The sequence below is a fragment of the Prionailurus viverrinus genome, chromosome B1 (genome assembly GCF_022837055.1).
Source record: "Prionailurus viverrinus isolate Anna chromosome B1, UM_Priviv_1.0, whole genome shotgun sequence".
Classification (NCBI taxonomy): Eukaryota; Metazoa; Chordata; class Mammalia; order Carnivora; family Felidae; genus Prionailurus; species Prionailurus viverrinus.
The window spans coordinates 200744655-200768077 of NC_062564.1; the positions used below are offsets into that span (position 1 = coordinate 200744655).

The 23423-nt window shown below is 47.5% G+C and overlaps 1 protein-coding gene across 2 annotated transcripts in view; it reads left to right on the plus strand.

Moving 5' to 3' along the window:
• The window catches only part of STK32B (serine/threonine kinase 32B), a 398879-nt gene that overhangs the window by 105340 nt on the left and 270116 nt on the right, over positions 1-23423 (plus strand). For both annotated transcript variants that reach the window (XM_047857552.1, XM_047857553.1), the window contains exon 3: positions 21503-21654. In XM_047857552.1, coding sequence (XP_047713508.1) covers positions 21503-21654 — 152 coding nt within the window. The remainder of the gene's footprint in view (positions 1-21502; positions 21655-23423) is intronic.

Below are 23423 nucleotides of genomic sequence, written 5' to 3' on the forward strand. Positions count from 1 at the left end.
AGTCTTGGCAACAATATTTTGGGTAGGACACCGAAAGCAAAAGCAACAAAAGCAAAAATCCACAAGTGTGACTACATCAAACTAAAAAGCTTCTGCGCGGCAAAAGAAACAACAAAATGAAAAGGTAGCCTACAGAATGGGAGAATATATTTGCAAATCATATATCACATAAGGCGTTAATATCCAAAACCTATAAAGGAACTTCTACAACTCATTGACAACAACAACAAAATCCTATTAAAAAATGGGCAGAGGGTGGGGCGACTGGGTGACTCAATCGGTTCAGCGTCCTACTCTTGCTTTTAGCTTGGGTCATGATCTCTCGGTTCATGGGTTTGAGCTCTGGCAGCATGGAGCCTGCTTGGGATTCTCTTTCCCTCTCTCTGCCCTTTCTCTGCTCATTCTCATTCTCTCTCTCTCTCTCTCTCTCTCTCTCTCTCTCTCTCTCTCTCTTTCTCTCTAAAGATAAATAAATAAGCTTTTTTAAAAAATGGACAGAGGAACTAAATCATCATTTTTCCAAATAGGACATACAAATGGAGAACGGGATCGTGAATAGGTGCTCAACTAATCACGAGGAAAATGGAAATTAAAAGCACAATGAGATGTTACCTCAGTCATGTTAGAGTGGGTTTTGTGGAGAAGACAAGAGATAACAGGTGTTGGCGAGAATGCAGAGAAGAGAGAACACTTGTGCGCTGTCTGTGGGACTATAAATTGGTTCAACCACTATGGGGAACAGTGTGGTGGTTCCTAAAAAAATTAAAAATAGAACTGCTGTATGATCGAGCAATCCCATTTCTGGGTAAATATCCAAAGGAGATGAAAACAGGGTTATCAAAAGGGATTGATTTCTTTTTATTATTGAGTTGTGGGGATATATATACAGATACCAGTCCTTTGTCAGATATGAGACTTTTTTTTTTTAAACCAGAATATGGTTTTCCTATTACATCACTAGCGGTGCATTTTGAGACACAGAAATTTTAAATTTTGATGAAATCAGCTTGTTAAGTGTTGTAGCTTATGAGGTTGTTGCTTTATGTGACTTGCGTAAGAAAACTTGGCTTAAGAAAACATACTTAAGTCATGAAGACATTTTACTATCTTTATTTTCTAAAAGCTTTATGGCTATAGTTCTATGATTTATCTTGAATTAAACTTTTTGTATGTGCGAGGTAAGTGATGAGGTTCATTTTCTTTGTCGATGGATGTCCGTGTCTTGGAAAGACTTGCCTTTTTGCTCACTGGATTGCTTTGGTGACCTTGTATAAAATCAGATACCTTGTATAAGTGGGAGGTCTAGTTGTAGGCTCTTTATTTTGTTCATTTCACGTATTTGTTGATCCTCATGCAAGCCTTAATTATTGTAGGTTTATAGTGAGTCTTGAAACCACGTAGTATATATCCTCCAGATTTTTTTTTTTTTTTTTAATTTTTTTTTTCAACGTTTATTTATTTTTTGGGACAGAGAGAGACAGAGCATGAACGGGGGAGGGGCAGAGAGAGAGGGAGACACAGAATCGGAGACAGGCTCCAGGCTCTGAGCCATCAGCCCAGAGCCCGACGTGGGGCTCGAACTCACGGACTGCGAGATCGTGACCTGGCTGAAGTCGGACGCCCAACCGACTGCGCCACCCAGGCGCCCCCTTTTTTTAAGATTGCTTTGAATATTCTAGGTATTTGGATTTTCATAAAAATTTTGAAATTGCTTGTCAGTTTCTACAAAAAAAACTGGTGGGATTATAATTAGGATTACATTAAATCTAGTATCAATTTGGAAACAATTAACGTATTAACAGTGTCAAGGCTTTTAATCCATGAATATGGTATATGTCTTTATTTCTACTTACTACTACTTATTATTAGATAATCTTTACTTTCTTTTAGTAATACTTTGTAATTTTGTGGGCAGGGGCTGCCGTTTTTTGTATTAAAATTATTAAAATTTTCCTGAAATAGTTCATGAGGATTTTTTGGACACAATTTTAATGGGATTGTTTTTAATTTAATTTTTAATTGTTTGCTGCTAGATATAAACATACAATTGATTTTTATATCGTAATCTTCTATCCTGAAATCTTAGTAACTCAATTATTAGTTGTGATAGTTGCTTTGTATTTTTCTGGGGATTTGCTGTGTCAACGATGATGACATCTGCTAAAGAAGTAGTTTTAATACTCCCCCTCCCCAATGTTTTTTTTTAATCTTTCCCTTATTGTAATGGCTATAACCTTCAGTACATTGATGAGGAGAAGTCATGAATGTGAACATCCTTGCCTTGTTCTTAATGTTAAGGGGTAAGAATCACTCAAAATTTAATTATTAGGGTTTTCAGAGATGCCGTTTATCAGATTGAGCAACTCTGTATTCCTAGTTTGCTGGAGATATTTATCATATATGGTTGTTGAATTCTGACAAATGCTTTTGCTGCATCTGTTGAAATGATCATATTGTTTTCTCCTTATTTTGTTATTAAGATGAGTTGCACTGATTGATTTTCAGATTTTAAACCAATCTCCCATTCCTCGGCTCAATCCCACTTTGGGTATGTTTTATCCTTTTACATATTGTTGAATTCAGTTTGCTAATACCTTAGTAGAGAATTTTTAATTTATGTTCAGTTGTTCAAAAGGCATATTAACCTGCAATTTCAGCTTTTTGTAATGTTTTTGTCAGCTTCCTTTAGGATTATACTAGTCTCATAAAATGATTCGGGACATTTTCCTCCTCTATTTCCTGAAACAGTTTGTGTAAAATTGATGTTACTTCCTTAAATGTTTGGTAGGATTGATGAATGAAGCCATTGGGTTTTGGGGTTTTCTTTGTGGAAAAGCTTTTGACAACAAAATCAGTTTCTTTCTTTAAAAAAAATTTTTTTTAATGTTTATTCAGTTTTGAGAGAGAGACAGAATATCAGCAGGGGAGGGGCAGAGAGAGAGGGAGACACAGAATCCGAAGCAGGCTCCAGGCTCCGAGCCGTCAGCACCGAGCCCGATGTGGCGCTCGAACTCATGAACCGTGAGATCATGACCTGAGCTGAAGTCGGACACTCAACCGACTGAGCCACCCAGGCACCCCCCAAAATCAATTTCTTTAATAGATATAAAGCTATTCGGATTTTCTGGGGTTTTTTCCTTTTGTGGATTTTGTTAAGCTGAAACATTCAAAGAATTTAGCAACTTTCTCTAAGTTAGCAAATTTGTTGGCATAAAGTAATATATAATATTTTCGTTATAATCCTTTAAATTTCTATACCATCTGTAATGGTAATTCCTTTTTTATTTCTAATATTAGTAATTTGTGTCCTTTCTCTTATTCTCTTGATCAGTTTCTATATTCTTAGATTGTTAAGATGGAACTATCAGTTACAGATTTTAGACATTTTAAAAAATATAATTTTTTAGCTATAAATTTCCCTCTAAGTACTACTTTAGCTATATCACACATAATTTGTGTGTGATATGTTTGAAATTTGAAATATCATATTTTCATTAGTATTTAGTTTATAATATTTCTGATTTCTGTTGTGATTTCTCTGACCCATGAATTATTTACATATGTTTCCTTAATTTCCAAACATTTGGGTTTTTTTCTAAACTTCTTATTTTTCTTGATTCTAATTTACTCCATTGTGGTCTAAGAACATATCTATGTATCTATAGATAGATAGATAGATATGAACATATATATATATGTATGAACATACGCATATGTCTAAGAACATATATATTCACATATACACATATATATACATATATATTTTTTAATCCATTTACATTTATTGAGACTCGTTTTATGCCCAGTCTATGACTTATTTTAGAATACACCATGCCTACTTGAAAAAAACATGCCCTTAGAGTCACTGGCAGTGATAGTCAATAAATATCAGTTGAAGTGGTTAATGTTATTCATGTCTTCTGTGTCTTTACTGATTTTTAAAACCTTGTTGTTTTATCTATTTCCGAGACAGTTGTGTAAAATCTCCAAGTTTCATCGTGGAGATATTTCTGCTTTCTTTAGTTCTGTCGGTTTTGCTTCTTATACTTTGAATGTGTTGTTAGACACACACATGTGTGATTGTTATGTCCTTATGATGAATTGACCCTCTTATCGTTGTGATATGTTCTTCTTGTCTCTGCTAATAGTATCTAGTATTTACTTTGAAGCTTATTTTCTCTGAGATTAATATAGCTGTTCTATCTTATTGGTGCTTACTGTTTCCATGACATATATTTTTTTCCATGCATTTATTTTCAGGTGTAGAATTTAGTGATTCATCACTTACATATTACACCCAGTGCTCATCACAACAGGTGCCTTCCTGAATCCCTATAACCCATGTAGCCCATCCCTCCTGTCTGTGTTTTTATATTTAGCATATAGTTAGGCCTTGCTTTTCTTTAAATCCATTCTGGCAATCTCCATTATTCAGTTGGAGTATTTAGTTCATTGATAGTAAATGGCATTACTGATATGGTTTGATTTAGGTCTACCATGATTTTACTTGTTTTCTGCTTCTCTCTGTTTCTTTTTTCTCATATTGATTTGGGTTAATTGAATATAAAATCCTCATTTAATTTTTTTTTTTTTTAATTTTTTTTTCAACGTTTTTTATTTTTTATTTTTGGGACAGAGAGAGACAGAGCATGAACGGGGAGGGGCAGAGAGAGAGGGAGACACAGAATCGGAAACAGGCTCCAGGCTCCGAGCCATCAGCCCAGAGCCCGACGCGGACTCGAACTCCCGGACCGCGAGATCGTGACCTGGCTGAAGTCGGACGCTTAACCGACTGCGCCACCCAGGCGCCCCAATCCTCATTTAATTTACCTATTGACTTTATAGCTTTACTTTCTCTATTATGTTTTAAAATTATTGCTCTAGGGATTATAATATATATCCTTAATTTATTTCACAGTCTGCTTAGCATTAATATTTTACACTTCATATAAAAAGTGAAAATCTGACAATTATATATAAGTCTACTTACCACCCCAGTCAAACTTTATACTGTAGTAACATGTATTATAGTGTCTTAAATTATAAATCTCCAATATAATATTACAGCTTTTTGCTTTAAATATAAATATGCATGTATATAATATTAAAAACATGGGTGATTTTGGTTTTTTTTTTAATTAGGAGGAAAATAGTCCTTCATATTTACTTATATCTTTCATGAAAACATGAATTTTTCTCTAATGTCATTTCCATTCGGCCTGAAGAATTTCCCTTAATATTTAATACGGTGCAAGTCTCCTGTCAGTGCATTCTCTATTTCATTTTATCTGAAATGTATTTATTTCATTTTCTTTTATGAAGAATATTTCTACCGAATACAGGCTATTGGGTTGACAGTTTTTTTCTCATTACGGGAAAGATTTTGTACCATTGTCGCTTGGCCTGCATAGTTTCAGCTGAGAAGTCGTAAAACTTTGAGTCATTACCATCTGGTATGTTGTGTGTCTCCTTTTAAGACTTTTCTTCAGTCTTTGACTTTCAGATGTGTGCCTAAATGGAAGTTCATGAGGTTTTAAGAAGTAATTTTTCTCTCTTTCTTAGATTTCCTGTATTTTTATTTATTTCGACTGTATTGCCCTTTGCTTTATGCGGCATGGCCACTGTAACTGCTTTAATGTCCTTTATTCTAATTCCAGCATCTTGGTCATCTTAGAAAATATATTGTTAACAAGCAACTAACTTGGTTTGATTCATGTGTGTCTCATAGGAAGGCACACAAATCTCAGTCTGCCCATTTTTTTCCTTCACTACGCTGCCCACAGCCTGCCCCATACAGCGATCCTTTGGGGTCGGCAGAGATTTGGACAGACCTCATGTGCCATGTTTGAGGGTCCCTTTCTCTGGATTTCTCAGAAGATGAGTTGTGGCTGAGAGAACTTAGGAGTTTTGCCTGTGATCTCATGGATAGTGGCTGAACTTCCATAACAACAACAGGCGTTTACAAATCCTACTGAACCTTTACTTCCTGTGGTTTATCATCCTCATGCTGAGCATTTAATGGCTTAAGGAAAAAGGAAGCATAGCACGGTGGGCATAGAAGCATATCATTTTTACCTTCACATTATTGACGGTTTGGTCCGGAATTGTCCGTACCCCTTCATGGCAGCCTACCAAATCTGTATGCGTGTGGCCCCATGGTTTCTGAAATTGGTTATATCCTGTCGTCATCCTTGAAAGTTTTGTCTACATTTTCTGCCTACACCTGTGCTGCTGTTCAATGCCTGCTGGTTTGGGTCTCAGAACCTGTAGTGCAGAGCATAAATGTATCAAACTAACGGTGATCATGGATCTTTTGAAAAATGCAGGCTTTCTAGAGGCTCAGTTTTGAAGTCATTCTTGGGTTGCCTCAGTTTCCTGATGATACCCAAATTCATGCAGAATGTCCACAAACATCCAGGACTCAGGATGATGTTCGGTTACTTTCAGGCAATAGCACCTAGCTTTGTTCTGCTCAAAATACCGAATAGTCACTGCCTTTCATGGTAGACGCAGATGAAGTCTGGGTGACTTGTTAACCTCAATATGGAGGTGGACTGGCGTAGGATAGAGAAAACCACCCTCCTCATATTGAATGGATATTTTGGCTTTGCTCCCTGCCTTTGGCAGCTTCGACATCTGGCGTGAAGAGTTTTCAAGCAAGACGTTTCATTGTTGAACTATGTCAATAGCCTTGGTTATCGGGAGAGAGCACATGCGAAGGCACAGAAATCTCACTTTCCTTTCGTGCTGGGAGGAGTTGTGCTTCTTCCGTGCGGTACCAAAGTAAACAGCTGTGGCCGATCCACTGATCTTAGTGAGAATTTACAGAGATTTAAAAAAAAATCATAATCCTTCTATGACTGAATTCTTGGACAGTGATGGTGCCACAGATTAATGTCTATCTACCCAGTGGAAACACTTTAGGTTTAGGGTCATGCTGACTCTGATATGTATTAGTTGTGGGTCCTGGAGACAGGAAACACTCTGAAGCTTTGTTTTCTCATCTGTAAGATGGAAAGAGAACAGAGAACCATAATGAACTGTAGGGGCTGCAGTTTCTGACCGTCCAGTGTACTTTTCAGCCCCCTCTGTTGCCATCGTAACATCCCTTTCTCTAAATGAGAACACCTTCCCACTCCACGTGCAGCCAGGGCACCCCGCTCACCGTCCGAGAGGGGCACGTGATGTGGCTGTGCCATCCACACAGACCGTCTTCCGCTAGACCAGTGCTTGCTCTGAGGCGTAGCCTTGGGACCAGAGACCAACCATTCGTAACCGTGGAATCAGCGATGAAAGGCTTGTGCTTTGCCCCTCGTGAAGGACATGATGTAAGAAAACACGTCTATGTTCGTTGGTGGTTGGTGAAGGCGAAAATCTATCTGCAGAAGGAAAGAATGAGGCCTGTGGACAACGAAACAGATACAAGAGGTGGGTGGAGAAGAGAGGGTCCTCCTTGGGTAGGGTCCAGACTCGAGTGAGCAAGCGAGGCACCTGGGTACAACGTTCAAGGAGGCATTGCCCCCAGGGCCCTGCAAGTGCAGGTGCATACTTGCGTCCCATACTTGGTACTCTAGGCATCTTGCTTTCCTTGCCCTCGGTGGCCCTGCTGGCGACCGTCTGAGCTTGAGTCCTTCCGGTAGCTTATATTGAAGTGCAAGCAGGTTATCGGGAGGTGAACCCTAAAAAAGACCTATAGGAGAAGGGGCGTGAGACATGGAAAGAAGGGCAGCCGTTGATGAGTGTGGGATGAAGCCACTTAACTGCTCGGCACCTGGACTCACCTCCCCAGGGGAGCACCGGGAGACAACACAGAGTGTGCCCTGGGGGCAGCTGAACGTAGGGAAGGTAACGTTTTTTTATGCACAGTTCCTCCTTCTTCCTTGGTGGAGGGCTGCTCCGAGAAGCATTACGCCTCCTGCACTTCTGGCTTGTCCCATTCAGAGCAGAAGCCCCCCCCCCACCCCCCACCCCCGGAAGAGTCATAGATGCTCACAGTGAGCAGCCTGGAGGGTGTGAAGGCAAATGAGAGGGGACACGGACAGGCGCTGTCTTCTGGACTCTCCACTGTCCCGACCAGCTACCAAGACTGGCATCCTGTTTCGCTTACTTGAGATCATGTTGGGTTCCCGGCGTTTGCCACCTGCAGAGTCCAGGCTGGTCAGAAACTTGGAGTCATTGTCCTGGGAACCAGACACCTGCTATCATCCTGTTCCCCCAAAGGCCAAGTGCGCTGGGCATTATTGTCTCTCCCCTGTACATATGGGATGAATCGGAAGCCTGGAGAGGATACCACGGCGACACACAGCCTGTCTTGTTTCCACACCTCCCTCCCCAACACTGGAGTTGGATTGAAACCTGCTTGCCTCACATGCACACCAGCAGGAAACCATGGCGGTCGAGAGGGGAGTCCCCATCACTGTCCAGCAGCAATGATGTTTTGTTTCGGAAGCAGCAGAGCGTAGAAGAAGGAGGGAGCGAGGTGGAGAAGTCTGGGCCTTGCTACTTCTGGCCATGCGAACTTGGACCCATCACATAGCTTCTGCAGACCTCTGTTTGCCCCGGGATGTCCGGAGCGTTCTTAAAGGTTTCATGTGAAAATAAGTGACAGAGACCGTGCAGCCCCAGCACCGTGCCTGGCACGTGGTTGGCATTTTCAAATGCCTTTTGTGTCTTCTTGAAGCCAGCATGCCTGGAATTTTCCTGTGTGACCTGGTGGGTTCTGGAAGGTTTGGGCAGCCACCTGGAGGGACATGTCGGGGAGAAGACTTGGTTTTCCTAGCTGTGCCTGGTCATCGCACACCACATCTGCCTTCCCCATCAGACTGAGATTCCTGAGAAGTTGGGGCTGGTGGTATGCATTGCCCCGAGCTGTCAGCACCTGGCTCGGTGCTCGGCAAGCGGTAAGGGCCTGATAAATGCTGCCTAGCGAATGGATGAGAGAGAGAAGAGAGAGCCTGTCCACATGGCAACTGGCAGGGTGTGAAGCATGAACCGGATCCCGTGGTCACTGCTCCAAACGTCCAGCAGCTGCCCTTCCGCTCAGAATGCACAACCAGTCTTTCCACGCCAGCCCGCAAGGCCCCACAGTCTGGCTCATGCCTATTTTTCTGACACCCCTCTCTGCCCCTTCCATCTTCTTGCTCATTCCACTCAGCCCTTCTTCCCTTCTTCTTGTCTCCGGAGCTCGCTGAGCTTAACTCTAACTCAGCGTCTGTACGCTTGCTGTCCCCTCGGCCTAACTGCGCTCCACGGGTCTCTGCAAACCTCACTTACACCATACAGGTCTCTGCCTAAGCGTGTCCTCCCTTGGGGTCTTCCCTGAGCACCCACCGTACTTGACCACCCACCCCTGAGTTTTCCATAACCTTTCCCCGTGTCCCATATCCTTTACCTGTTCCAGTCCCTTTGCTTCCGAGCACCTGTTGCTACCTGGGACTCCATTGTGTATTTATTCGTGTGTCCTCTTGGTTATTGGTCTCATGCACGAGAACATAAGCTCTGTGAGGGCAGCAGCGTTTTCCTCAGTTCACTCTTGTGTCCCCCAGCACCTTCTAAACAGTGTATATACACATACATATGTTCATGTATACACATGCATGCCTAATGCATAGACCTACTATGCATACCCACTAAACAGTGTGTATGGATACGTATGCACAGGCACTGAGCAGTGTATATATGCACACACATAAATGTACATGTGTATATGTGTATATATATTACAGATATATATATTATATATATATTATACATATATTATATATATTATACATATATATATTATACATATATATTATACGTATAATATATATTATATATATATTATACGTATAATATATATTATATATATATATACAGATACCAGTAAGCAGCATATATAAACACATGTGCACGTATAAGTGCGTATATACACATCTATAAATACATATGCATATATACACATGCAGTATATATATGCACACACATGTATGGACATGGGTAGATATACACACACACCCAGTAAGCAGTATATGTACACACAGGTACATATACAGACACATATACACACATCTGTAGGTACATATGCTTATATATACACACAGTATACATACATACACACAGACATAAAGTATGTGAATATATACACACATATACAGATATATACCCTCTAAGCAGTAATATATACTGCTTCACGTGTATAGATATATATGTATATACATATACGTATGTGTGTATGTATATACTATACATATGTATATATTGCTCTATGTTGTATGTTTTAATACCGTATATGTATACTGATATATATATACTATATTTAATATTATATATACTAATGTTTAATATAATTAATATATATTTATTATATCATATATAATTTTATATATTATAGTTATATCTTTTAGACATCGTATATAGGATGTATAAAAATATATAATTTTAATACTATATGTAGTATTAAAATGTACAACATATAGCAGTATATATATATGTATATACATACGCGTCTGTATGTATGGGTATACTATACACGTATACGCCTCAAGCAGTGTATACACGTGTATACCCACATATAGCCATAAACATATACACACACCCACCAAGCAGTGTGTATATGCCTATACACGTAGGTGTATATATCTATGCCTATATGTTGTGTATATGATACACACCTACGCATGAATACATATAAGTGAATGAGGAACTTGGCAATTAGCCAGACGACCGATGAGGTTGGCTGACTGTTTATCTGCTTATCTCTGGGTTGGGGCCCTCGGATGTGTCTCTGTCCCCCCCGGCTGCAGATCTGCGTCTCACGTGTGGCCCTCCGGCTGCCTCGGGTCCCCTGCAGCCTCGCTCCCTGCCCTCCGCATGCTCCCCTGACACCTCAGTGGTGGAGCAAGCACAGGCTCTCTTCTGCAGCAGCAGAGAGCATCCAGCAGTGTCTCGAGAGAGAGAGGGTGAAGTGTTCCGTTCTGAGTTCCCTTCGAAGTCAGTGGGGCTTAATTGTTTTCAAGGAAGAAGAGGAACCTTTGGCAGACCCTTCTGAGAAGTTTGCTTCAAAAGTGTCTTTCTCGGGTTGGCCATTGGGCCCTCGGCTTGAAGAACCGCAGGGTTGAAGCAAAATAAGCAGGAGTTGATTACAATTCACGGAATAGCCAGAGGCAGTCTGCGCAGAAAATAGCAGGAAGTGGCACCGAGTTACATGATAATAGCTCTCTGTGTCCCTCAAAGGAAGGTTCTGGAGAAGACTGGGCAGGAGAGGCCCGTGATGATTCCAGACTCCACCCTGCCTTACTGTGCAACAGTGACCCTTTCCATACCCAAGCACGTTATTACTTGTCTCCTCCACATTCCACACTTTCATCTACGTGTACATTCGTGGTGTAAAAAAATACATATCCGCTTGTTACCAGACTAACCCCTTTAGTGACCAGACTGCAATAAATCCATGCAGGAATTAAACAGATGAGATTTTCTTTTCTTTTTTTTTTTTTTTTAACGTTTATTTATTTTTGAGACAGAGAGAGACAGAGCATGAACGGGGGAGGGGCAGAGAGAGAGGGAGTCAACAGAATCGGAAGCAGGCTCCGGGCTCCGAGCCATCAGCCCAGAGCCCGACGCAGGGCTCGAACTCATGGACCGCGAGATTGTGACCCGAGCTGAAGTCGGATGCCCAACCGACTGAGCCACCCAGGCGCCCCAACAGATGAGATTTTCTATATGTAAACTTGAACGTGTAGAAACATTTGACTTAGGTTTTTTTTGTTTGTTTTGTTTTGTTTTTTTAGTGTTTTAGATTTTTTTTTTTTTTTTTAAATCTTTTAAGGTTGCTGGGCCTCCAATATAATGGTAGCATACACAGCAGGAATCCAACGGTAAATGTTTACGGTAACTGCTCTGTCCTGGCATTGTTCCAGTTGTTTGCGATGGTTCTCTGAACAAGCAGCACAAAGACTAACACGCAAACGTTAAACAAACACGGTGAGGTGGTGACGATAATTGTTCTGCGGAAGATGCACAGCGCAGCAACCCGGGGCGGGGGCGGGGGGTGAGACTGCTTTCCTGGGAGGAGAGGACAACAGGGAAGGGTGCTCTGAGAAGGAGACATTTAAGCCAAGACCTGCCGAGAGGAAAACAGACCATGTGAAGATCTGGGGGAAAGAACATCGTAGACAAAAGGGACAGCAGAATGCAAAGGCCCTGTGGCAGGGACAGCGGGCAGTAGGGCAGGTAACAGCAGATGTGTGTAAGGTGCCCAGCCAGCACCGTGGCTGCCTCCATGAGGGCTCGGAGTATATGGTTGCTGTCTTTAGGAAAACGCACAAGTTAATCAATTTACAGCACAAAGGGGTTAGAGAGATACGACTCCAGGGTCTGACAGAGCTGAGTTGGGATTCTGGCTTAAGCAGGTGATTCTGGGCAAGCTGCCTGACTTCCTGCGCCCGTGAGCTGTCCCTCTTATGTAAGAGTCATTTTTAGAATTCTTAAACACGATGCTTTTACTAGAAGCCTTTATTGTTTGTGCCGACATCTTTTATAAAAGATGGAATCCATTTCTTTTTAATGAAATATTTAGTCATTTCATATTAATTAGGTCGTGTTTGGCTTGAAGCATAGGTTGGAGGGATTTGCCGGCTCCTGGGGATCGCTTTATTAAGAGCTGAATATCACAGGAAATGCAGGCTCACTCGTGAATGGCTTTCAAGCATCGACCAGAGCAAATGAGCCATTACTGGCCCATCAGACAGACTTCCCAGCTATCTTGCATTTGCTGACATCTTCCCATAAGGATGTCTCATTCTGTCCTCTGGACGAGCGTTTTCCGGCCTTCTTCGTCCATGGAGTGGTTCCAAACTCGCTTCACCCGAAAGGCCACGTTTCCAGCAGTAAAGGGTGTCCTGGGGCACTTGTTCCCATGACTTTTTTTGGCATTTCCTGACACTGTGGTCTCCCCTGTCACTCGTGGCGGGGGAGGAGGGGATCAGCGAATATATAAGCAGTGACATCGATTTATTTACAAAACACGGGATCCGCTCTTGGAATTACCTCCAAAGCCTCCTCCGCCTGCTGTCAGAAAGACTCCCCTCCTCCCCAAACCCAGGTTTTCCACGTGACTTGCTTGTTCTGTCCCTCATTCAGTTGGTCGCAATTGTATCCCCGGGATCCACTTTTGAGTTTTACCTTCAGTGGCACCTTCACCGGAGGATCCAGAATAATGTTTGACCACATACCTGGGCGCCATGGCCCGGCCCAGCTGACACACAAAGTTCCCCATCGTAACAATTGTGAAATTGTTCCCGAGGCCTTTCTTGGACCACTTCTGCCCATCCTCCCGGCATTCTCTGCTTTTGCCCTCAGAACACATATGAATGACGATCCTCATCACGATATTAGTAAATAATGTAGAAAGCGATTACCATGCAGCCTTCATAACCACTCCGTAAGATAAGTACACTCCTGTCCCCATCTTGCAGACAAGCAAGTTGAGGAAGCTGCTGTCATATGCTAACGTGCGCTGTGACACGTGCGGTTTCCTTACACCCCCAGGGGGGTTATGGTGATACAGTTCCTCCTCTCTCCCTCACTATCCTCCATTCTCATAAAGCCAGCCCTTGATGGCTGAGACACAGCCCCTTCCAGAATGCCTTTCCCCAGTCCCATAACCTGGTGAGGATCCCTCTTCTGGGTCTTTTTGCCTCATAACCTCCCCCACATCACTGCCTTTTCCTAAATAGTCATTATCTATCCATTTAGTCCTTCAGCGGGCCACCCATAGCAACCAGGTGCCTGCCGTGTGCTGGGCACCGTCTGGCCACGGAAGACAGAGCCGTGAACAGAAGAGAGAAAAGTCCCCGTTATCCTGGGGTTTATGACACGGGAGTGGGGACTGACCGTGGAGAAACCAATAAACCAAGATGCTTGTTCAGTGACAGGAGCCGGGCAGGTGGTAGAGGAAATGGGGACTGAGGAGGGGTCTGCTCTGTCACAGAGAGAGGTCTGGGATGCCTGCCTGATAAAATGGGTCGTGAGCAGAGCCTAGGGGAGGTGAGGGCCCAAGACTGGGATCTGCAGGGGAAGAGTGGGGCCCATCCAGGAAGGGCAGGGAGGCCGGGCAGGGAGTAGAGTCACGGACGTGCTTGGAGAGGAGGTGGGGCCAGGCCACGGAGGGCCCAGTGGCTAATGGCGAGTGACTTTGGCTGTTGTTGTTGAATGTTGTCTGCTGGTCCCGTTTAACCTCGAGTTTGTGGAGGGTGCCACATCTTCATAGCTGGCATGGTACCAGGCCCATGGCAGGCATTTAATAACTGTTATTCATCCAGATGAGTATTTTTCTGGAGGCCAGCTTTTGGTTACTCCAGTGAGGCCGCCATTGGTGAGACACCACATGGGCCTCCTGTGCTGTGAAAAATGTCCGTATCGTTTGTATATTAGATGGGAATGTTCTCAGTAGCAAGAAACAGAAAATCTGCCTTCCGGTGGTTTAAACAAAGAAGGTGCTGTTTTTGTGTGTGTGTTTTTTCTCACATAACAAGAAATCTGAAGGTAGGTGACCCCATGATAACAGGGTTGGCATCTCTGAGATGCCCTTGGCCTCATGGTCACAAAGGGCTGCTGCAGCCCCAGACATTACATAGGTGTTCAAGGTAGGAAGGACAAGAAAAGTGGTGAAGGACAAGAAATTGGGACCGTCTGTAGCTGTTTCCTGTTATCCCCAAAGCAAGACATCCTAGAAGCCTCCAGCAGACTAATAATATCTAATTGGCCAGAACTATGGCATCCACTGGCTGTGAGTGTTTATGGATCACACTGCCTCCTTGAAGAAAATTGTTGTCCTATTATAGAGGAAGAAGGGGGAGGATGCGTATTGTGTCGTTCGCCATCATTGTCTGCCAAAGATCGTCTTCTTGTCACGTAGGGTGTCTAAACAATGGAATCCAGCATGATCACTGTCTTTAGTGAATGTATTTCATCCTGATTTTTTTTTTCTTGCGTTTCCCCAAATTGGTTGTTTCCCAGAGTGTTGCTTCTGCGAGCATAGCCAGTGTGCTTTAATGCACTGTATAGCAATTTATTCACTCCACGGCGTTTACTAAGCGCGGTTTAGCTGGGGGGGGGGGGGTGGGCACACAGAGATTAGCGGAGTCTGGCGGGGGACTGAGGTCGGGGGGGCGGCTTCAGGGTGGCTCACGGAAGGGCAGTGCCAGCCTTTGTACCCCCACAGCTCAGAGTTCCCAGCTCGGCTCGGATCTCTGATTCTGGAGTCACCTGAACCCCAGGGGCTGGCTTGCCTGAGCTGTAAGGTAGAGGTTAGAGTTGCTGACCACCAAGGTCACTGATGATGCAGCCAGACAGGGACTTTCCTGGAGTCCAGCAAAGGGATTCTCCACCAGCCTGTACCTCAGACTTTCCGGGGGAGCTTTTTAAAAACCACAAAATCCCAGGACCCTCCCAGACCTCTGGGTTTGCTGCAGAACCCACGTCGCCAGCGCTCTGAGTGGGAAGTCGGGCTGGGGACCCCCAAGCCGGGGCTGTGGAGGTTTCCAATACGCATCGGCCCCCTTCCCCCCCGGATGGAGATGGTCCGCCTGACATGCGCCTTTCTTCCAGCAAGTCCCCTGAAATCCAGTCTAGCCTGCATGTGTTTATTTGTCTCGATAAATTGTGATTCACAGTGATAACATCAGTTCCTAATCAAATTAGAATAATGAGGAATGTTAATTGGGTGCTTGCCTTTTGGCAGCTTGGGTGGCTTTGGCCAAATTGCTCACTGTCTGCCTCATCAGCTGTCGTTTCTCCTGGAAAGGGTTCTGCGCCTCCCTGAGAAGGAGCACTGGTGCCACTGGGGACCCACCTCTTCTATCTTGAAGTTGGAGGTTCTCGGACCCTGGCAGTCACATGGTGGAGAGGAGGAGCGCCCACCTCTCCTCTGGAGCACCTGCCATGAGCTCATGAGGCTGAAATGCTGCGTCGGATTCAATAGATTCCCGTCCCCCCCCCCCCCCCCCATCACGTGGTTGCCATGGGATTTGGAGCCGGGAGGAACAGAAGCCCCTTGTCTTGCGCTGCAAATGCAGTGGCACAAGGATGCCAACCGGCTGGCGGCCACATGGGGCAGGGTGGGCACAGTTGTAAATGAAATCCAGCTCCCTTGTGGACTCTAACTCCGGCCTGGAGGTCAGGGCCAGGGAGGCCTTCGGATCAGGAGGTGGTGATGCCTGCAGGGACTGAGGCGATGGAGGGCTTGGCTTGCAGGAGGGGATTCTAAGCAGAGGGGATACGATATGCCCCTGCTGGGAGTAGAGGGCCAAGATGACAAGTTCACATGTCGGAGCCCCTGAGAATTTAGGGTTGGATAGGGAACCGGGCAGCGTGGCCCCTGCCTTCGTGATGCCTGGGTTCTGACTATGAGACCGTGAATACGGATTTATAATCCCCTGTATGGGGGCACCTGGGCAGCTCATTGGGTTAAGTGTCTGACTTCAGCTCAGGTCATGATCTCACAGTCTATGAGATCGAGCCCCACGTGGGGCTCTGTGCTGACAGTTCGGAGCCTGGAGTCTGCTTCGGATTCTGTGTCTCCCTCTGTCTCCACCCATCTTCCCCTCTCTCTCTCTCTCTCTCTCTCTCTCTCACTCACTCAAAACTAAATAAACATTAAGAAAAGGAGTTTCCAGGGTGCCCGGGTGGTTCAGTCAGTTAAGCTTCCGACTTCGGCTCAGGTCATGATCCCACCTTTTGTGGGTTTGAGCCCCGCGTCAGGCTCTGTGCTGATAGCTCAGAGCCTGGAGCCTGCTTCGGGTTCTGTGGCTCCCTCTCTCTGCACCTTCCCCCGCACTCCCTCCACTCGCATTCTGTCTCTCTCTCTCTCAAGAATAAATACACATATGTATCTCTATCTCTATCTCTATCTCTATCTCCATCCCTGTCTCTATCTCTGTCTCTGTCTCTGTCTCTGTCTCTATCTCTCCTGTATGAAGGACCACAGGATTCATAATCCCATGTAGGATGCAGCACAGGGTTCGTAATCCAGGGTGTGGAGCCACATGTGATTCCTAATCCAGTATATGAAGAAGCAGCACAGAATTATAAACCAGCATGTCAAGTAGCTTGATAAAAATAGGGACTTCGGGAGCCCATTGGGGAGAGTGCTAAATACAGTCTTTAAGGATAAAAGGAAGCTTCCTAAAGAAAGCAATGAATGGGCAGAGTTAGCAGGGGAGACGGTAGGGGAGGAGGCAAGAAGGACAAGAAGAAGGCCGCCGGGGTGGAGGCATTCTTCGAAGAAATTCTAAAGGGTTTGAGACAGTTGGGTGGTGTGTGTATTTGTGTGTGTCACATGTCAGGGGTCACAGAGGCAGGGAGGGCTAGGAATGCCAAGATACAGACCTTGAAAATTTCCTGAAGGCGAAAGAAAGCCCTTGAAGGGCTTCGAGTCCCATTTTCCAGAAGCCTCCACTAGGCAGAAGGACGTCTGCAGAGATCAGAGCAGAGGTGGGACCGACCGGTTAGGAAGCTATTACAGTGAAATTTTCCTGTCTGAAATGTCACGCGTTAAACTCCGAATAGCAGGAATCGCTCCGGTCACAGGGACTCGTGTAGAGAGGACGCAGGCCTCGGGGTTGGGCTGGAATGTGGGGTGCTGGGAAGCACAGACTTGGGGAGCTGAGTGCCCTCGGCCCCTCCTCTTTCTCCAGGGCTCAGGGTTGGATTCCAGGCATCAGTCTGTCCGTCACCCACCAGCCCACGTTTACCGGGCGCCTGCGTGGACCACACGCTCTGCTGGGCTCCTTGGGGAGCTGCCCGGACACCTGGTGTGGTCAGTCCTGATGCCCACGGGCGGGAGAGTGAGGATCACAGGGGTGCTTGGCCGAGTCGCTCAGCCACAGGTGGATGGCCATGAGGGACACGTACAGACCGTTTCGTGTCCTCTGGTTGCCATAACAAAGAACCACGGGCTGGGTAGCTTAGAACAGGAGTGGATCTCACTGTTCGAGGGCTCAAGGGAGGGTCCATCATGTGCCTCTCTCCTAGGGGGGAGTCAGCAAACCTGTGTGTCCCTTGGCTTGTTCACATGTCACCTCCCCAAGCTCTGCCCGCACGGTCACATCACCCTCTCCTCTGTGCCTTCTCCCTTCTCTTCTCTTACTGTAAAGACACCAGTCGGATTCAGAGCCCATCCCGATCCAAGGAGATTAATTATCTCTGCAAAGACTCCTTTAGCCACATAAGGTCCCATTCCTAGGCCCTGGAGGTGAGGACACAGTCTCTTGGTGTGGACATCTCTTGTCCAGAATAGCTGCTCAACCGGTAAGTGAGCTGGTTCTTCCCTTCCTCTTTGGTCTTGTGGATTCCATCCCCTGTGTCTCCTCACCTGCCTGAGAGAAAGCCTGGGGGCTGTCCCCAAGTGTCCCCACTTCCTTGGCTCTGCCGCGGGAAGGGCTCCACTCAGCCACCACAGCCGGAGGAGGAAATGTTGCCTCGACCTGCCCGGACCTCCCACCGGCACCCCTGCCCTTCCTTCGGGTGAATCCCCTCTGGTGGTTTTGGTGAAGGCCTGGTGGTCATAATAACAGCTGCCATTTGTGGAGTGTCTCTGTCCCAGGAGCATTATTTGTTACAATGCCGTAAAGAAGTAAAGAACGCTAATCTCGTTCAGCGCCTGTGCCGTGCAGCACCACGCTGCGCCCTTCAGACACATCCCTTCCTGTGTCCTCACAGCAGGTCCTGGAGGTCCCACTTTACTGATGAGCAGACTGAGGCTCAGGGAGGGTGGGCGACTTACCCATGGTCACACGGCAAAGAGCTGGAATATAAGCCCCAGAGCCCAGACTTTCTGCATGTCTGTGACTTCCCAGCAGATGTTCATCTCTACCCGGTGCACGAGCCTTGCCTTACGTCTCTCGTTTCAGCCTCGATGTCCGGGTCGGGGCGATTCAGTTGTTGTGATCAGCCTGGCTTGGCCAAGGAGGAGGTGAGGCCAGAGATAGGTGGGTGGTCCCACTCGTGGTCAGCAAAGAGGGCTAGGAGCAGAGCCCAGCTCTCCTGGTCCTGGGTCCAGCCTCCTGAGCACACATAGACTGCTTCTATGAGGTCTTAGAAAGTAGACCCAAGTCCTCAGTTTACCTAGGAGGGAGTCAAGGCACAGCCACGCTCGAGTATTCATCAGCGTTGAGCCGACAGGGCCTCCTCCCTTGACCCCCCCCTTCGTTTGCTTGCGAAACTGAACTTCGAAGCTGTCCCCAGCCTCCTGTGCCGGCCACCCTTCTCTGTCTTGTTCTGGAAAGTCACAGTTGCAAGCTCTGTTCAGAGCCCCGGGTCTCTTTGAAGGCTGGGGCTCTAACTGCACTTGGAAGAGCCTTCTCCAGTCCCTCCCCTGTCCCTGTCTCGGAGCAGTGGTGAGAGCCATGCTTCCCCTGCCCAGGAGGTGACGGCCCTCTCTTGGCACCTTTGCCCTCTGTATCTGAGGAGGGTCACAGAGGTCTTTATCTGCCTGGCCACGGAACCGGGCCCTTGCACGGACTCGAGCTAACCACAGCCTAAGCTTCCTCAGCCGATGCACACGGCTGGACTTGGGGGCTCCCAGCAGTGCCTGCCGAATGTGTCTTGGGAGACATCACCGGAGGAGTAAGTGATGGGAACCGCCGTCCGCTGCGTGTCTGCCTGCACGTGTGGGCCTCGGGGACTTGTGTCCAGGGTTCTGGAAGTTCTCTGCTAGGATGCCCGCAAAGCCGGGGGGCCCTGTGGTGCTTTTGCACGGCACACCCTTGCCTCCTCGTGTTTTATAGTTTCAGGTTCACCGGAAAGGAGCTTCCGTGGGCCTTCAACCTCACATCACTGACTTTAGTGCCTGGAGATCATCCTGGTGGAGGGTGCGTGAAATGTGCTATTTAAGACATTAAGATTCGGGACATTCATCGCCGTCTGATATGCCGGGCACTCCTCCTTCCTGGGTCTCATTTAGTTGCGTGTAGTTTCCCTCCTCCGGTGGCCCAGGGTGGGCTTGGCGAACTCAGTTCGTACGGAGGCCGAGACCGGGGCTCAGAGAGGCAGAACCGAAGCGTGAGTTGGAGTCCAGGCTTTCCCCACTGTCTTGTATCTGCTCAGACAGATTCGCGGCATGGCAGAGCTGAAAGGAGTCCGCTTTCCAGCAACGTGGCGTGCCAGAGAAACCCCCGGGCTCCTGAGCCGGGTGCCCAGGCCTTCTGTCTCGAGTGCCCTGTCCTCGGGGAGGAGACATGCTGGTGAGGAGTGCCGGCTGGGGAGGCGGAGTCTGGGTTTGAGTTGCAGCCGCGAGGAGGTCAACAAGCCTTCCTTTATCTGACAAATGAGGATCATCATGGGAGCTACCTGCACTGGGTTGAATAGTATCCCCCCAAATTCGGGTCCTGCTGTATACCCCTCCGTTACCCTATAAGCCTCTTCCTTTTCCATCGTTCCATCTGTTGGTGCTCGCCCTCTGGCACTAACTCCTCCAGGGAGCCCTCCCTCATGGCCTGTTCTCCCACTAGCCCCCCGCTCCCCCCGGTAAGGGGTCACTCCAGAGTCAGACTGTCTGGCTTTGACTGTCCGTCCTGACACTTAGGGGCTCGTTGGACGCTGGGTGTCCTCATCAGTGCCCTCGGGGCACTCCATCCCGCTCGAGGGAAGTTGGAGGCTTTACTGGAGAGGCCCTCGAGCAGATTACCAGGGAGAGCGTTTGCCCAGCGTCCGGCCTGCAGTCCAGCGCTCGGCATGCGGGAGCTGCTGTCACTGTGTCCCGCTCCACCGTCGCTCCCCCAGTGCCCACGCACCTTAGATTGGGGGTCGCCAGGAGCAGCCTCCGAGGCTCTTGAGTCCGGGGCACCGGAGAGGTGACAGCAGCACGGGGCAGGTGGGTTGGGAGGTGAGTCAGGGGAGGAAAGGCAGCAAACTGCCCGTAAGGGACGTTCCATCGAGCCAGGTGCCCCGTGGACCAGCTCTCCCTCTGACTCTGGGAGCCTCAGACGTCCCCCACGGGACGGTCAAGGGGCCTGGGGCAGGGATGCTGCTCCTGCAGGACTTGACTGTCCAGTGTCGCCAGTCTGCTGCCTGGGCAGCAAAGCGGGCACTGCTGGAGGAGAGCATCCTTGAGCCCAGAAAAGCAGGGCTGGCCGGCGGAGGCGCGCACGGAGGCGGGGAGGGCCCGGGGGTGCGGGTGGGCAGTGACACCGCGTTTCTGGGGGCTGCAGGCATTGGTGCATTTGTCTGTTGTCCTCCCGGTCTGTGCGCTCCTTGAGGCTGTATCTGCAGCTCCTTTGCCAGCACACAGCCCTCGCTCGGTCTAAGTACCTGCTTAACAGGTGCTTCTGGTCCGGGTCTCGTCTTACAGGTGCAGAGAGGAGAGGTCGTGGCCTGGCCAGCCCTGCTCCGCCAGCAAGTTTCTGGAACAGAGACTCAAGCCCAGAGCGAGGAGTGTGGGGAGGGGCTGACTTTTTTTTTTTTTTTCCTTCCATTTTGGTAAACGTTGGCCTGAATGTTCTCCCCGTTGGCCGTTGCCCAGGTATGCATCGTGCAGAAGCGGGACACAAAGAAAATGTACGCGATGAAGTACATGAACAAGCAGAAATGCATCGAGAGGGATGAAGTACGGAACGTCTTCCGGGAACTGCAGATCATGCGGGGGCTGGACCACCCTTTCCTGGTCAACCTGTGGTGAGTGATCGCACGCGGGGCTCCCGTGCCAGCCTCACTGTGGGGCCACGTGCTCGGGGGAAGCTTCTGCCTGGTGGAGGCATAGCGAGGACACTTTCTGCGCTCGGATATTCTTCGGGGTATTTTGCGGAGCGTGCACTCCGATGGCTGTCTTGTGGGGTGCATGCTCTCGTGAAATCTGGAAGAATCTGCTTGCTGTTCTTAATATGTATTTTTAGGTTTATTTATTTTGAGAGACAGAGAGAGCGTCAGCAGGGGAGGGGCAGAGAGACAGAGAGAGGAGAGAGAGATTCCAAGCAGGCTCTGTGCTCTCAGCTCGGAGCCCGAGGTGGGGCTTGAACTCACGAAGCGTGAGACCACGACCCGAGCCGAGACCAAGGGTCAGTCGGACGCTTAACTGACTGAGCCATCCAGGCACCCTAGCACCTGCTCACTTGAATTTTAATTCTGTTCTCTTATGTGATGGATCAGAGTTGAAAATAGATTTCGAAGGGAAGGTTTTTGTATTTCCAAGAAAACACGTGGAATGTCATAAGAGAAGCCCAAATAGAGGGGAACTGAACTCTTTAAAAAAATAGCTCCCTTAGTGTTGATGGCAAAAAAGCCTCAGGAGGGTTGCCCGGTGTGGATGTGCTGAACTCCAGGTTCCGAATATGGCGCCCAAGGCCTGGCATTATCCATGTTCTAGAACTTTCTCTCCATCCCCTCCCTGGCTACTGTCTCTGCTTTAAATTGGCATCCTAGAAATGCTGCCTGCTCGTGGTTTCCTGTCCCTGTGTCTTTGCAGTGGTATCTCCTCTGCCTGAAATTTCCACGTGCATCTCACCCCCGGCTGCCTCTAACCAAATCCCGCACATTACTTTCATCCTGCTTAGAGGTCACTCGGGGCAGGAGCCTTCCCTAACCCACGGGCCAGCTCAGTGCCCCTCACCGTCTCCACCTGCTCTGTGCTTGACCCACCGGCACAGCCTTGCCCGCAGTGAGCCCGTATCCAAATCACTGGCTTACTTGTCTGCTTTCCAAGGAATAGCTTGCTCCCTGAAGGAGGGGGTGCCATCTCTTGGTTCTTCATCTCTGAGAGTCTCACACGGTTGCAGACGTGTTGGAGGCATTTGCTCAAGGTTCCCTGAGCGGGATTTTGTTGAAGGGACAGAACAGGCTGTTCTAGGAAACACATTCTGCACCTCCATTGGACATCCTAAGTGACCCCCGATGGGGAAGTCGAGTCTAGCTCGTCTTCCTCCTACGGTATCACCCATTATGTCCGTTGTGTCTCACGCGCAGAGCCCTCCGAACAAGGGTGATGGAACAAGGGGACATCAGCTGTCCTGCTTGAGAAAACCATGCAGGCCAATGCCGCACATCTCCATGGGGACAAGCCTACCTGTGTGGTACGCGCTAGAGCCTGAGTAGCAAGTACAAGTCTCCAGGGAGGGATCCAGACACTTCAGTCATTTGGAAACAACCAGTGAACCCCCTCGTGTTGCAGTCACTCTAGAAGGAAATTTTTCAAAAGGAAATTTCTAATTTTGTTTAATGTTTATTTTTATTTTTGAGAAAGACAGAGCATGAGCGGGGAAGGGGCAGGGAGAGAGGGAGACACAGACCCTGAAGCAGGCTCCGGGCTCTGAGCTGTCCACCCAGAGCCCGACGTGGGGCTCGAACTCACAAACTGTGAGATCATGACCTGAGCCGAAGTCAGACGCTTAACCGACTAAGCCACCCAGGCGCCCCTAAAGAGTAAATTTCTAATCAGAAAAGCAACATAC